The sequence below is a fragment of the Nannospalax galili genome, unplaced genomic scaffold (assembly GCF_000622305.1).
Source record: "Nannospalax galili isolate Female #2095 unplaced genomic scaffold, S.galili_v1.0 scaffold405, whole genome shotgun sequence".
Classification (NCBI taxonomy): Eukaryota; Metazoa; Chordata; class Mammalia; order Rodentia; family Spalacidae; genus Nannospalax; species Nannospalax galili.
In genome coordinates this window covers 228,889-244,835 of record NW_008354532.1, presented here as the reverse complement: position 1 = coordinate 244,835, position 15,947 = coordinate 228,889, and the positions used below count along the sequence as shown (strand labels likewise).

Below are 15,947 nucleotides of genomic sequence, written 5' to 3'. Positions count from 1 at the left end.
TACCCCAGGCTTCTAGAATCAGAATCCCTGGGGGTGGACAGGTAGCACAGAGATGTATAAACAGTCCCTTTAGTTTAGATGCTGTTGAGAACTACTCACAGAGGAAGGCCCCAGGCCAGCAAGTACCAAATGTAAAGGGTGGCAGAAATACAATAGTGCAGCAGTTTGGATGTATAACATCCCTCACAGGCTGAAGTATTTGAACACTTTGTCACAAGTTGGTGGCCCTGTCTGGGAGGCCATGGAATCTTTAGGTACAGCCTTACTGAAGGAAGTATGTCAGTGAGGACAATCTTTGAGGGTTCATAGCTGTGCCCCACTTGCAGTGTTGTTCAAGATGTGCACTCAGCTTTCAGCTCCTGACCCCATGCCGCCATTGCTGCCATGCCTTCTTGTCCATGACAGACTTTCCTCTGAAGCCAGAAGCCAAAATAAACTCCTTCTTCCACAACTTGCCTTCGTCATGGTATTTTATCACAGCAACTGTAAAGTAACTAATATAAGTAGAAATGGGCAAATGTAGAGTGGCAGTTTAGTTAAAGTTCCACTTAAGCTGCAGTAGAACTTGTTGCCACTTGGATGGAAGACAGTCTCCCCTGGAGGACATAAGACCACTCTGTACTTTCATGGTCTGCCTAGCTGTACCTGGCTATGTTTTGTTAATAGATGTTAAATAAATACAGGAGATAAGTTGAAGACTATGCCACTACCCTGTCTGGGGTACCAGGTGATTTCCCTACTCTATAATTTTTTATTTACTTCAGAAAATAGAAAGTTTATAGATTTTAATGTATTTCTTTGAAAACTGACCATTTATAAAACAAGGAAACTAAATCCATTACTTTATTAATTTATATTTGCAAACATTCTTTTTCTTTTCCTTGTTCAGATGAGAGGGTCATTTTTGTTGTCCTTAAGGCTAATTACTTCTGCCCAAGATCTCTTCTGACTTGCTTAGGACTACCTTTTACATTCCTGTCTTTATTTCCAATGCTGCACATCTTGTGTACGCTTCTGTTTTAAGATGTCTTGACTGTATTACGTCTTTATTTCTTGACAGTCCCTCCTCTGCCCCTCTTATCAATGCTTGCTTGGATTTGCCACAGTATCCTCTCAACTGTTCTTTGGCATCTCTACAGTGTAACCATGGGGTGGTTCTTTGGTGATTCCCCAGCATTCTTAAGATAAAGTCTTTAAATGATTGTGAGGCCCTGTATGATCTGTCTTGTTTACCACAGTAGCCTCACTTGTAAGGTTTTCCTGAAGAGTAATGCTAGTATATGGCAATTCGTGGTATACCAGAGGTGCTATATAAATTAAGGTCAGTGCATGGTATGCATGGGTGTGAAATAAATTGAAGGCTCCTCCATCACTTCACTGAAACCCATTTTTATAGCTAAAGATGAGATTAACCGGGGGCAAGTGGCATGCCCTAATGCACATAGTTAGTGATAGGGCTGGACTATTTAAGCATATCTAGTTTAGATTACAGGCAGTTAAAATTCAGGAAAATACTGGATAAAACTTACCTTCTCCTTCGGTGGACTTAAGTCTTCACAGGGAAGAAAATGCATATTGGCAAAAAGACTTTTTTTTTTTTTCATTGACTTGCCTAGTTCTATCCCCCAAATGCTAAGTTGTATACTTATTCTGAATATTTAATATCTGCTTTATTGGTTTAGTATGTGATGATTCTTTCCTATCTTCAAAATAACATAATGACAGCCAAACCACAGTGCACAAGCACGATCATTAGTAGCTTGGCAAGTCTCTGGACACTAAGCTCTTCCTGCTCCTCCCAGATGACCGAATGCCCAGAGCAGAGCCTGGGCAGGCTGGTGTGGGGAAGAACCACGAAGTGTTTTGCAAAAGGAGAGTGAAAAAGAATTGTTTTTCCTTAAGTATATGCCTTCATTCAAGTTTGCCTTTTTATCAGACCTTTCAAATCACATGTGCTATGAGGACATACCTAAAAATGTTCTGGTCTGGCTAAGTTCTTCATGCTGATAATGGGAGATGGGAGCTGCCATACTTGGGGATGCTTTTTTTTTTTTTTTTAACAGTGGTGTTGAAAATTACAGTTTTAGCCATTTTTAGGGAGGTATCTGAACTTGTATAAATACTGTGCTTGGAGAATAGGTATTCGAAAGGAAACTGATACTTTTGTATCAGTCTGGGTCTTAATAGCTTATTAATTTATAGCAGTGCTAACAGTATCCAGCTCCAAGATAGCTGTCAATGATCCTCCAGGCCCTGTGGTCTCCCACACTGTGGCAGGTTTGCCTAGTATTACCTACAGAATATGGCAGCATGACATGGACTGTAGCCTGGGGTCACCCTGGAAGAAACCAGCTCCCACTCTGTAGGAAGCTACCAGATGGTGAGGTCCTGAAGCCACTTGCAAATAGCCATGAGAGTGAGCTGAGAAGCAGACCCTTCAGCCCCAGATGAACCATCAGGTGACTCCTACGCTGGTCCACAGCTTGGCTGTATCCTGAGAGACTCTAAGTGACGACCATCCCAGGGAAATGGCTCACAGACTCCTGATGCTTGCAAACTGAGAGGGATGTTAAATGCTAATCTGGGGATAATTTATTATGCTGCATAGACAGCTGAGGTATAGGACGAGGTGCTCACAAAACAGAATAGATTGTCCAGTGCAGTAATGTTTGTTTCACAGAATATTATAGTAGAGCGAGAAGGATAACTTTTCTATTGACCTGTATATCAAGAAATAACCAAGACTCAAACTCAGCTTTTTCTCTCTAGTTCTAAGCCCTTATACATTGGTATAGAGTGAATTTTTAATGTGAAGTTCACAGAGATTCTGTGTGGGGGAATTTCTGACCTTTTATGATCTTCCTGACTGGCTGCATATTTGTCGACACGTATGTTGTAATATATCCATAAAGCGTGTGTGTGTGTGCAACCTTGGGGCTTGTAACAGACATTATCCACCTTGCTTTGAGACAGGGTCTCTCACTGGCCTAGAATTTGCCAAGTAGATTAGGCTGGGTAGACAGCCCCAGGGATCTGCCTGTCTCTGCCTTCCGAGCACTGGGATTCCAAGTGTGTGCCACCACACCTGGCTTTTTCGGTGCTGGGGCTCAAGATCAGGACCTCATGCTTGCAGAGCAGACATTACCCTGAGCCCAACATCTTTCCGGCCCATCTTTTTTTTCGCCTTTCCCTCTCTCTTTCTCTTTTTGATTTTCACTGTTTTGCATTCTATGAACAGTTTCAATGCTCAGTTTGAGGGCATATTTCATAACTTGACTATTGAAAACAGTTTTCATAAAAGTCAGCTCTAACTGAGGAAAAGAAAAGGAAGTAGATGAAGACACAACCCAGCATGGCAACAACTACATTTAAATTCTATTGCAAGAGTAAATAAAGAACCATTTGCTCTTCCCCTTCACCCAGTTACTGAAGATGCAGCCAAAACTCATTAAAGGAATAACATCTGTGTACAATTTGTGATGCAAAGTCCATCCAGTGTTTAGTTGATTGGTAATGAATTCCGGGCATTGTCTCTGACACTTTCCACTGTCAGATGCAGGCTTGCGGTTTTATCTTTTCATATGATTTGTAGATGTTTGACCTATACTCAGGTTAAGGAAGGATGTGCAGTACCTTCTGAGATTTGGCACAGCTCTTTCCTAGGCCTCACTGCTGAGTCTTCAGTGCATATTCTTAAAGGAAGTGAGAAGTGGCCTTGCAGCAGCAGCCTGCCCACAAGATGGTGCTTACAGTCACCCTTCTGCACCTCAGGTCCTGCTAGAGCCTACAGCAGTATCTGGGGTGATGGATCAGTTGGTAAAGTGCTTGCCTTGCAACCATGAGGAACTGAGATTGGCATCCAGAAACCCACATAAAAATGCTGGTGTGATGGTGCCCACTTGTAATACCAGTACTGGGAAGAAAGAGTCAGGTGGATCCCTGGACTGTGCTGGCCAGCCAGCATGGCCTATTTGGAGAGTTTTAGGCCAATGAGAAATCTTGTTTCAAGAAAAAAAATGGACAGCACCTGAGGGAAAACACCCCCTAGCTTGTCTTCTAGCCTCAATGTGAATGTGCATACACATACACACATGCAGTGGGATCTCGCTATAAGGCCATGGGGATCAGGGTTTATCTGGGGAAGAAGACATTCTCTGATTGATGAATTTACCTTCTTTAATTCCAAAGCAGTGGCCCCACTCCTTCAAGGTGATGTGTTTGTCCTTGTTGGGGTCACACTCCTCAAAGAAGCGCGTTATACAGTGCTCCATGGGCACCAGGGAAGCTCGCAGAGGAGCAAGTTCGGAATGTGTCAAGATTCTGCAACAAGGTAAATGACAGTCTGTTAACTGAATGGCTTGTAGATGAAGATCTAAGTCTCAGGATCACCAAGAACATTATCTTTCCACAGATTACTCTGTACGCCAAATGAATAGTACACAGTGGAAAGCTGTGATGAAATAAACAACTCGTGGTGCCCATGGTTTCTTTCTTTGCTGTGAACTGTCTACCTTTCACTCCCAGTATCTAGATGTACACCCAACAATAATGCCTATGCAACCTGGTTCCTACCTGCTGGCCAGCCTTGATCGTACCAGACGTAGTACTTGACTCAAGATGGACTAATTAGATTATCTTGGGAATTTAGTATCAAGAATGAGAAGGAGTTTTTTTGTGGGAAACAGTTAATAAGTAAATTCAGGATGACAATTCAGGAGCTGTGGTATAGTGACCTTTGGTTATTTTCTAAGTAACTTTTAAATTAGATTCTTTCATTTATTTATTTTTGTTTTATGTATATGAGTGTTTTGCCTGCATGTAAGTAGACCCATGCATGCAATGCCCAAGAAGGCCAGAAGAAGACACTGGATGCCCTGGAGTTGGAGTTATAGACAGTTGTTAGTTGCCATGTGGGTGCTAGTAAGTGAACCCTTGTCCTCTGCAAGAGCAGCCAGTGCTCATAACCACTGAGCCATCTCTCCAGCTCCTAAATTAGATCCTTATCCATGATTGTTATTTAAATATTCTAAAATGGAACCTGGAAATTTCCCCAACTGTGTTTGTAGTTTGGCTTTACATAGAAATCAGAGTCCTAGTGATGGGAGATACAGGGTTCTTACCTGTCTGCAGGATGTTGGTCAAGTTCATTAAACTGCCAGTGCACAGGATACACGTACATGTGATAGTTTTTCTTAAAGTCCCTTAAGAGAAGTTCAATGGGATGGTCTCCAGCCAAGAGTCTCTTTTCATCTAGGTAGATTTTCTTGACCTGAGATTACGAATGGAAAAGACTGTCAGAGTATCAGATAAGTACACTGGAATTGCCACCAGTTAAACCTTATTTGAAGGGCAACAATAACATGATAGTGGAAATCATGCTCAGGACATGAGGCCTGGCTCAAATTAAATGCCTCCTAATCAATACAGCCTTTTTAAAATTTGTGGCTTTCAAAAAGAAATTTGTTTTGATTTTTTCTTTAAGTGAGTGTTTATCATATTACTTAAAACGTTGAGAAGGTTTTGGGCTAGGGAGATGGCTCAGTGGGTAAGAGTGCTTGTTGCAAAAGCATGAGGACATGAGTTCAGATCTCTAGAACCCACATAAAAACTCCGGGTCTGGCCACATGAGCCAGTAACCTAAGTCCTGGGGGCTGAGGGGCAGAGACAGGAATATCTCTGGGGCTTGCTGCATGGATGGAAGCAAAACAAAACGAAACCAAATAAGACAAACAAACAACCCAGTAAGCTCCAGGTACAGTGAGAGAGCCCATCTCAAGGAAACTCAAGGAAATAAGGTGAAGAGCAATAGGACACCCAATGTCCTCCTCTAGTCTCCACCCGCACATGCATGTACTAGTACATGAACCTGTACACATATGTGTACACACACATACACTGTACTCATACAGAAAGTTAAAAAAACTATGAGGATTTAATAAAAAGAGCCAACATTTTGAAGAGTTATCAGAAAGCCTTGTCCCTTCCCCAGCTGGCATACTTCGTTCCCAATTCTCTGTTCCATCCATGCCTGGCTCAGGTTAGACCTGGTTAGTCAGTGCTTGACTGCTTCTGTTGACACTCCTATTTCATACCTAGTGCTCCTTGAGGCTGTCTATGACAATGCATTAGGAAGGGCAGGCAGAAATTATCCATGAGACATGCATATGTGTCTCAGCTGTGGGGATCCTTGTTTCCACAGAGAGCCATGCAACAGAATGTCCACCCACTCCCATGAGCACATCTCCCCACTACCCTGTGTTATTAGCCATGAGCTTCCTCTGTGCCTCATCTCTCATCTGACTGGAGAAACTACTCATGAATATCCTCTAGCATTTGGACACACACCCTACTCACCACTGATTTTCCCATTTTTAGTCGGTTATTTTTGGAAACATCTACCATCTTCCACTGGTAGAGAGGACTCAAACTCACTTTCCCCTCTAGTTTCTTCTCCATTCCTCTTTACTCTTCTTTTAGCAGCACTTTTCAAAAGCATTGTTTACACCTGTGCCATCATCTTCCCTCCCTCCCTCCTTCCCTCCTTTCCTTCCTCCCTTCTTCCCTTCCTGCATCCTTTCTCTTTTCATTTCCTTTTTGGTTTTTCTCACACAAGTTCTTACTATTGGTCCAGGCTGGCCTTGATCTCACCATCCTCCGATATCTGCCCCAGAGTGCTGGGATTACAGGCTTGTGTCACCATGTTCAGATCCTATTCTTTTGTGAACCCTATCCACTTTGACTTTCCTCCCCCAGAAACAGCTCCAGTTGAGGTCAGCATCTGTGACCACCACATGCTAATCCATGACACACTTAATGCACATCTTCCTTGTTTAATCTTTCTTTACAATATGTTTTTATTAGACAAAGCCCATCTTATGCAAAGTTTCTGATGATTATATTTGCATATAGTTATCTATTCACACATATGTTTATATAAAATATATACATATGCACACACATATTTGCTTAGAGTAGTCTGTCTCTTTGCCACGAATGCCAACTTTTGAAGGCAGAAATTTTGTGTTCATTGCTATGTCTCTAGTACGTAGAATAATCTTGGTGCCTTGGATACATTAAATAACTATCTGATGAATGAATTTTCTATGGGAGCTTCTGGAATGAGTATTCTGTACTTTTAAATATTTTAAAAAATTTTTGTTTATTATATTTTATTACTTTTATGAGTGTATTGCCTGCATGTATGTAAGTGCACCCATGTTGTGCAATGTATGTGGTGGTCAGAAGAAGACACTGAATCTCCTGGAACTGGAATTATGGACAGTTGTAGCTGCCATGTGGGTGTTGAGAATCGAACCTGGGACCTCTGCAAGAACAGTCAGTGGTCCTGACCACTGGGCCATCTCTCCAGCCCTTGTACTTTTAAATCTTAACATGTTACTGACATTATGAGCAATCAGTTTCAGTTCTAGTAGTATCTGTATCTGGTCTAAGGGCAAAAATGTTTAGACTTAAATAATATGTTGGGCCTGCTATAGTGTAGACATAATGTCCCCCCCAAAGCCCATGAGTTAGAGGCTTAGTGCCCAGCCATGGCACTTTCAGGAGATGGTGGACTTTCAGGGCTTAATTGGAAGTTTCCTAGTCACATGGGGGCATGCCCTTGAAGGGGCTATTGAGACCTGGCACCTCTTCTTTCTTTCTTTGTTTCCTGGAACACCATGAGGTGAACACATACTCCCTGCTGCAATATACTGCCTCATCACAGGCCCCAAAACAACACAGCCAATATCAATCATAGCCTAGAACTTCCAAGATAAACATTTCCTCTTTCTAAGTTGCAATAGCTCAGATATTTGTTACAGTAACAGAAAGCTGATTAACACAGGACCTGACAACATAAATACTGAATTTCTTAACTTTGCTTAACCATGGCTTGCTGTAGGTGTAACAAAGAGCACTTTCCAGGCCACTGTCCCTGAAGTAGAAGGGGAGCAGTTTGGAAGTATCACAAAAGTTGTGGCAGGACTGGTGACCACTGCTAGAACGCTAATCCATGCAGGCTAAACAGATATGGAGAAACCGTGCAGGCTCCTGTGCAAGGCAGGCAGCTCCCACACACTCTTTTCCTCCGGTCCTGTGGACAGACACAGATGTAGCAGACCCTGAGTAACTTACTTTACTTCTCTGCTTCTCATTTAGATAGCCATCGTGCTTGGGGTTAGGTTCATAAAGCTGCATAAGAATATTCTTGAGCCAGTCTCTCATCCGCAGGGGAAACTGAGCCACTTCAAAGTCCGTACAAGCAGGGATAGCTGGGATAAGCAGAAAACGTCATGTGACCTTTGCACCGCACTTCCACCCTGTGCCAGTTCTCATCCCTAGAAGCTTAACACCTTCTGGAGACTGACAGAGCACCCGCACTGCAGCAGTGGTCCTTAACCTTGGTGGCACAATAGAACTTGCCTGGAGTATTAAAAAAACATCAAATGCCAGTTTTTTCCCCCTATCTTGGTTTTGTTTTACTGGGTTTTATTTTGGAGGGAGCGATCCTTTCTGTCTCAGCCTTCTAAGTGCTGGGATGGTAGGCTTATACTACCATGCTTGGCAAATGATAAGTTCTACTCAAAGAAATCATTATTTGATTATTTTGTGATAGAGTCTGAACATCAGAATGTTTTAAAAGATCTCAAAGTAATTTTGATGCAAATTAGGACCGAGAACTTGCGTTGTACAACCAGACCCCTGGAATTTAGAAGTGGAAGGCATGAGAGGTACTGATTAGAGGCACACAGAAAGGTAGAGCTTCGCCAGTCCTACAGAAACAAATAATGATCTATCTCTGGCTTGAAGAAGCCAAAGTTTATTTCTCCATATTACAAGTCCAACATGAGAAGCTGCCAAGCAGGCTCTGCTCACCACAGCCTCCCTGGGGCTCAAGTTCTGTGGCTACATCTCAACACAAGACTTCAGTTTGTAGCAAGGGGAGAAAGAACATGACAGCCTTCATGTGCTTCTGCCCAGAATGCTCATGGGTGATTTCGTTCATAATAGTGGACAAAGCAAGCCAATGACCACATCTAACAGGGGCCCAACAGGTTTGATCCTCTTGTGTGTTGTGCACAGAATGGGGAAAAGTGAAAATATGAGTGAACTCAACTGTGGAGAAATACTTATCACCATGGGGAGCCACACACAACTGAGAGCATCCTGGGGAAGGAAGATGACTTCAAAAACTTCTGGAAGAATGGAGTGTCATAAAGCTTCTTGGCAAAAGCTTAACTTAAATTGTAAGGAGGGTAAAGAAGTCAGAAAATTCCAATTTTTATATCTATATTAAGTATAGAACATTGTCGCAGTGTCTCTGAGCTTGCAGAGGAGGCACATTAGAATTGTCTAGGTTATTTTTAAAAATGGAAAAACAAAGCAGTGGTTCCAACCAAGTCCTGCTGAATTGGAATCTCCTGTGATTAAGGCTTGGGAATTCCATTTGTTTCCTGAGTTGATTTTACTTTCAGACTATTTTATAACTATATAAACTTTTCTGCTTGCATATATAGAATTCAGAGAGGCACAAATGACCCCAAATTCTCCAAGAAATAATATTTTCCACTAGTGTTAGTGGCTTACATTTGCAAGCTCCAAAGTAATCCAGCTGCAGTTGGTGTCCCTTTTTGGTCCCTTCTAGTTTGCATTTGGTAGCAAACAGATGACAGGAGCTTGCATAGGTCTGATTGTCAGTGCCACAAACCTAGGAAAGAGAAAGAAAGAGAAGTTGATGCTCATTGGAGAACACTATTTCTGAGAGCTCAGAGAATGTCTGGCAAAGGTGTACTTGGGTAGAGACTATTAAAATAGTCATTCTCTGATTTGGCACCAGAAAAATCAACTAAACTAAATCAATGATGACAATTTTGTTCCAGATAAGCTCAGTAGAAGGAAATTTGCAGATGTTCCAAGGATAGAATGAGTTTTAAAGGGAGTTCTACAACCCGAATACCACAATTATCTTTAATTTTTAAAAATTTGTATTTGATGTGCATGAATGTTTTGCCTGCTTGTGTGTAAGTGGGCCCATGCATGCAACGCCTGCAGAAGCCAGAAGAGGGCTTTAGATCCCCTGGAACTGAGTTACAGATGGTTGTTAGTTGCCATGTGGGGTGCTGGGAACCAAACCAAAATCTTCTGTAAGAGCAGCCGGTGCTTTTAATCACTGAGCCATCTCTTCAGCCCCTCCCTACTATTACCTTTTTAAAAAGTTTTATTTTTTTGGGGGGGGGTCTTTTTGAGACAGGGTCTCCCTGTAGCCCCAGCTGTCCTGGAACTCACTATGTAGACCAGGCTGGCCTTGAACTCACAGAGATCTGCCTGCCTCTGCCTCCCAAGAGCTGGGATTAAAGGTGTGCGCCACCACGCCCGGCATTTAAATTTTAGTTTGTTCATGTGTTGTGTGTCAGATGTGTGTGTGTTTTCCTATGTGTGGTGCATGTGTGGATGTGTGCCTGAGACTGATGTTGGGAATCTTTGATCACTCTCCATCTTATTCCTTGAGGCGGTGCCTCTCAGTTGAACCCAGGGTTCACCAGGGCTAATCTAGTTAGCACGCTCCGGGAAACACTAATCTCTGCCTTCCAAGTAGCTGGAATTATGGGTAGGCTACCCCTCCCACCCAGCATCTGCATGGGTGCTGGAGATCTGAGCTCCAGTTCTTACACTTGCATGGCAAATTGAGCCATCCCCTGAGCTCAACTATGAACTTTTCATAGCACAGTTGAAATACTTTGTCTGATATGCGTTCCTGCTCAGTTTTACTTCAAATATTAGATAACCTGTTCATCTACTTAAAAAAATTAGACTCCATTGAAAACTATTTCCACTTAAGACATGAGATTTTTAAGGACTATTCTGCTGAATACTTACTTGGTCAAGGATTTTTGCTGGAGGACAAGTCTCTGGATCTTGGCAAACACAGTGGGGTTTCCCCTGTTGATCTGCCTTGCAAGTGTGCCCCCTTTTACACTGGAAGTTCACACAAGAATCTAACAGGAAGGTTTGGAAAGGGAACATAGGCAAAGAGAAATTGTATATGTAAATATAATCATCCAGACAGCTTCATTTTCATTAATGACAGAAAATTCAGAACATTTGAAAGCAGGATGCTTTAAAAAAATCACTTTAATTGATGTGCTGATTTCCAGATGGAATCTCTGCTATTCGTCTTTTGCATAGGATTTTAGGTATATTCTTGCAACTGACTGGATCGAGATGTAAAGGAACAAACAGCTCTTCTTGATTTTCCTGAGACAGAGTGTGAAGTACATAAAATGATGTGCAAAGTGGTCAGAGGTTAAACAAGCCAAGAGAATTTAATTTTGTGGAAATTAAAAAGGATTGTGACGAGGATAGGAGAGACTTGAGAATAAATAGTAGAATTAATTCTCCTCAGAAGCAAAAGGATATAGGGAAAAATAATTCTAGCTTTGTACTAAAATCTCAACAGAGCTTTCAGTTTGTAAACACATTGATTCACAGTTTATCAAATATGCACAAGAAATACCAACACTTTATGGGAACATTTCCTTGAGGGGTCTGGAGGGGGGATTTCTGTGTCCTAAAGAAAGGCAAATTCCATCTCTTCCTGATACAGTCACAGTTTGTATAGCACATACTCACCCATACTATGCTGCTTCCCATTGCCTTCATGTAAAGTTCCATCTTCATTTGATGAGCTCTCAGCTTTCTTGGCCTTTAAAATAACAAGAGCAGAATTTCAGGTCTAGTAAGAAGAGAGCAGTTATTTGGTTTCTATTTGACTGTAAGTATCTACACAGAGATTTCCATGCTTAAATTAATGTTAGGCTGAACTAGGAAAGCTAGCTGCAACTGTGGGAGGGAAATAGTAACCCCTGGAGATCAAGAATCACTCTATATGAGTCAGGATCTGGGAAAACACAATCTGTGTAGTATCACCTTGAGATTCTGTAGTTAAGACAGGATCACACTATTTATCTCTATGAAAATGTGGATAAAATTTTCTTAGCAAGTTTAAACAATTTACTTACTTACTTTATTTATTTATTTATTATGTATATGAGTGTTTTGTCTACATGTTTGTAAGTGCATCATGTACATGCAGTTCACACAGAGGCCAGAAGAGGACATCAAATCCCCCGGAATTGGAGTTACAGATCGTTGTTAGCTGCCACATGGATGCTAGGAACTGAACCTTGCTCTTCTGGAGAGCAGCCAGTGCTCTTAATCTCAGAGCTGTTTCTCCAGTCCCTCTTAGCAGGTTTTAAGGTATAAGAAAGTTTGTACCTTAGAATGACAGGAGAGTTCTCAGTATTTGAGACTATTTGCTCACCAAAACTGTGCCAATTCTACCTCATGGGAGACTGTTGAGGTTTTGCATGAAAGCCTCAGGTGATTAAGCAGCTAAATTAAAAATAGCTTCCTCTTGCTCTCTACTGTAATTTTCAGATTTACATTTTGGTATGTATTACTTAATATAACGGTACTTTTATTTTTATAGCTAATCCAACAAACATTGCTGGCTCTCTGATTAGGTTAGAGGCATTTTGATAGACATTGATGATTCAGTGGGGACTCAACGTGACATCTGCTTTCAAGACAGTAGAGTCACAGCTGTGAATGTCTCCCACTCTTTGGGTCTGTCAGAATTTTCCAGCTATCTATAGGGATTTCCAACTTAACTATCTGTATTTCTGAACCCACTAAGCCATAGAAATCTACTTGGTCTGTTCAAAGGACAGACTGGATATGTTGGGGGGGTGGGTAAATATTTCTTTAACAAGTCTCAGTCAAACTAACTGCCCCAGCTCCCTTACTCCAAAAGGGATAATCTTCAGGAATATTTTTAGGTGCTTTTAGTGAAGTTCCTTTTTATGAGCTTTTCTTCCTTCCCTATATAATTTCTGTATTTCTCTACCATTTCCTGTACTTCTCAAATAACTGTCACTCAAATCCAAGGTCTGCTTCTAGGGGAATCTAAATAAAGTGTGTGTTCTCAATCTAATGATAGAGATGGACAGAAAAATAAATAATTGTGCATGTTAAGCCTCCATAATCTGAGTGCTTGAAACTTGAGTGTTCCAAAATCCGAAAACTTCTGGGGCATTGACATGGCACCATAAATAGAGGATTTGACACCTGACCTCATATAGTGGGCCACAGTAAAACACAGACACATTAAAATATTGCATAAAATTATCCTTACATTATGTATAGAGAATGGATATGGAACAAATGAATTTCATGCATAAACATGGGCTCTAGTTTCAAGACATCTCGTTACATATGCACATGTTCCAAAATTGAAAAAATGAGATCTGCAACACTTCTGGTCTTAATCACCCCAGATAAAGGATGCTCAGCCTGGCCCTTTAGTAATGTACCATGAGAGCACAGTGAAGAGTTGTGACTATTTGTTAACTGACTTCATTGTTAGTGACCTCACCCCTTGGTGGTCTCCAGTTTCACTCGTATCACCATTCTCAACCTCATCTGTTGCTTCCTCACCATATTTGAGGTAATAGGAAAGAGAATGCATTCTTTCAGCATCCAGGAATTCCTGGCTTGGCATGAAGTAGTCATCACTTGAACTGTGCTTGGAGCCATCATTACCCCCTTCATCAGCCCCATGATTTCTGGGCGTGATGGTACCATCATCAGTAGGTTCTACCAAAACGCCCTTTTCGTCCATGTCCTTCTGGTCACCAGTAACTTCAAGGCCAGTTTTCCCTTCTTGGCTCTGCTGTTCAGTATGTTGAATGTGTTTCTTGCTGCTTGATGCACTGTCCTCTTTCACTTCTGCATTGGAGTCATCCTCTTCCTCTTGGTTTTCTTGCTCAGAGCCAATCTTTTGCATCTTGCTTATTTGAGTTGGCTGATTGGACTCTTCCAAGATAGCATCAGATTGGTCACCGTCTTCCTCCTGCTTGCTGTTAGAATGCTCCTTGGGGAGTTCTTCCTTGTCTTGGTTATCACTGGGAATGGCAGCTTCTCCTGGCCCTTTTTCCTCTTCTTCTCCGTTAGCAATACCTGGATCCTGCTCTTGGCTTTCTTCATCCATTAGGTGTTGGCTGTGTGTACTGTTCGTGTTCAGCTGATGTGAGTCATTTACAGGTTGTTCTTGGCTTTCCTCTTCCTTTGTGATGTTTTCATTTTGGTTAGGACCCACAAAGGAGCTAACAGCAGCAGTGGAGAAATCTGTGTTCTCTGGGAGGTTCTTCTGTTGCGGCTCACTTGCGTCTTCCTTTAGATCCAATGTACCTTCAGTTGGTGCATACTCCAAATTCACACTTAAATCACCATCGATGTCCTCCTGATCCTTCAGTCCCAGCTCATGGCTATACGTGTTGTCCTGTTCTGATGACTGTTCATGAGTTTCCTCTTCCAACTTTAGTACTGAAGGTTTATCAGCCTTAAAAGAACAAAAGTTTATTCTTGAAACAAATGATATGGCAATTCTTTATTAATCACTACTAAGCAAATAAGAACCTTCCTTCTTTTTCCTCAAACATTATCATGTAAATGTACTTGTGACGTTCTTCACATTCTAAACTCACAGGTTTAACCCGATTTTGAATTTTGTGAAGTGAAATCATTAATGCAGCACCTTAACTCAGGGAGTATCGACATTATTCATCATAATATCCAGTGTTTACAGATGGCTCATGCGATTTTATGCTTTAAAAAATTGAACTGAGAAATGAATACAGTAAACCATTGAGCATGCTTTGATACTGAGTTCTTTGGAGCAATAAAAAGACGATGTTAGTATAATGATGCTACTTTTACCTTATCGTTCGGGTGGTTTTCTGTGGCTCCTGCAGCTTCCGTTTCATTTTCTGCAGTTTCAACCCTTATGACAGGGACTGCGGTGTCATCAGGTGTCACCAGTGTTTCAGCAGTTGGATTGTAATTGTCAGATAGAAATACTGTCTTTGTCTGAAAAAGTCGAGACTTTGTGTTATTAATATATAGATGCCAATTTAAAAATACTAGCTATACTTGTTATCATTATTAGCAGTATCAGGATGCTTTACTCATAACAACAATGAAAGATGGGTCTCTACAATTTTCTAGGATACAAGCAAATGCCTGCAATATGATGATAAGTGAAAGCAGAATTAGAGTCACATTTATGAAAAGCTTTTATACAAAGACTGGGTGAAAAGAGCACAGGAAAGATTTCAATAATGGTTATCTGTGCATTTTGGAATTTTCAAACTTCTACAAAGTATCCATAGTTCATAATTTTGAAAATTGTTATTTAGCCCAAGGTTGAAGTAAAACAAAATGATTCATGGCATATAGTATTGTACAACACAAGCTGCACTTAAGTTCTCACCGATAATGAACAGAAAAGGTTATAAAACTTGTATTAAATACTCATTTAGTTTCTTGACACCATTGTCCTTAATATGCATCAGGAAATCTTTAAATAAAAAGCAGTTTAATTTAAAACTAAGTCAAAGATTGTGTAAGACAGGCATGAAGACTGGTAGGCAAATCAGGTGTGAAGCGTGATTCTTGCAAGACTGATGCTGGTGAACAGCTGGGCTGGGAGGTATGATAGTTCGAAAGCTGAATAACTGACCTTGGAGGGCAAGCTCCCTTCAGACCTTGACTACTGCTTACTTTCTATTGTGGCTTGACAGGTTGTTAAGTTTAATCCTGCCGCCTTTGTGTAAAGTGAGCAGAAACGTGGAGACGGTGTTAATGTGCATAAACTATTTTGTAAATTTTAAGGTGTTCTTAAGCTAAAATTACTCTTTCTGACAGTAGTATTTCATGATGATAAACTATCAACTGTCTCATGTCTGAAGAAGGTATTTGTTATATGCTTTATGATCGATGGAGATCCTGTGGGTATGTAGTAGACATGTCCAGGTATAAGTATAAAGCTCAGACTCTATGTGGAACTCTTTTGTACTCCACCAGCAGGTCTGTAGTACTGATGGTGT

General features: G+C 41.2%; 1 protein-coding gene across 2 annotated transcripts in view; it reads right to left on the bottom strand.

Annotated features, from left to right (window-relative positions):
• Positions 1 to 15,947, bottom strand: part of Sparcl1 (SPARC like 1) — a 34,818-nt gene that overhangs the window by 635 nt on the left and 18,236 nt on the right. For both annotated transcript variants that reach the window (XM_008851740.3, XM_008851739.3), the window contains 8 exons: positions 14,779 to 14,928; positions 13,436 to 14,401; positions 11,632 to 11,704; positions 10,879 to 10,997; positions 9,589 to 9,709; positions 8,137 to 8,273; positions 5,121 to 5,269; positions 4,172 to 4,320 (listed from right to left, as the gene is read on the bottom strand). In XM_008851740.3, coding sequence (XP_008849962.1) covers positions 4,172 to 4,320; positions 5,121 to 5,269; positions 8,137 to 8,273; positions 9,589 to 9,709; positions 10,879 to 10,997; positions 11,632 to 11,704; positions 13,436 to 14,401; positions 14,779 to 14,928 — 1,864 coding nt within the window. The remainder of the gene's footprint in view (positions 1 to 4,171; positions 4,321 to 5,120; positions 5,270 to 8,136; positions 8,274 to 9,588; positions 9,710 to 10,878; positions 10,998 to 11,631; positions 11,705 to 13,435; positions 14,402 to 14,778; positions 14,929 to 15,947) is intronic.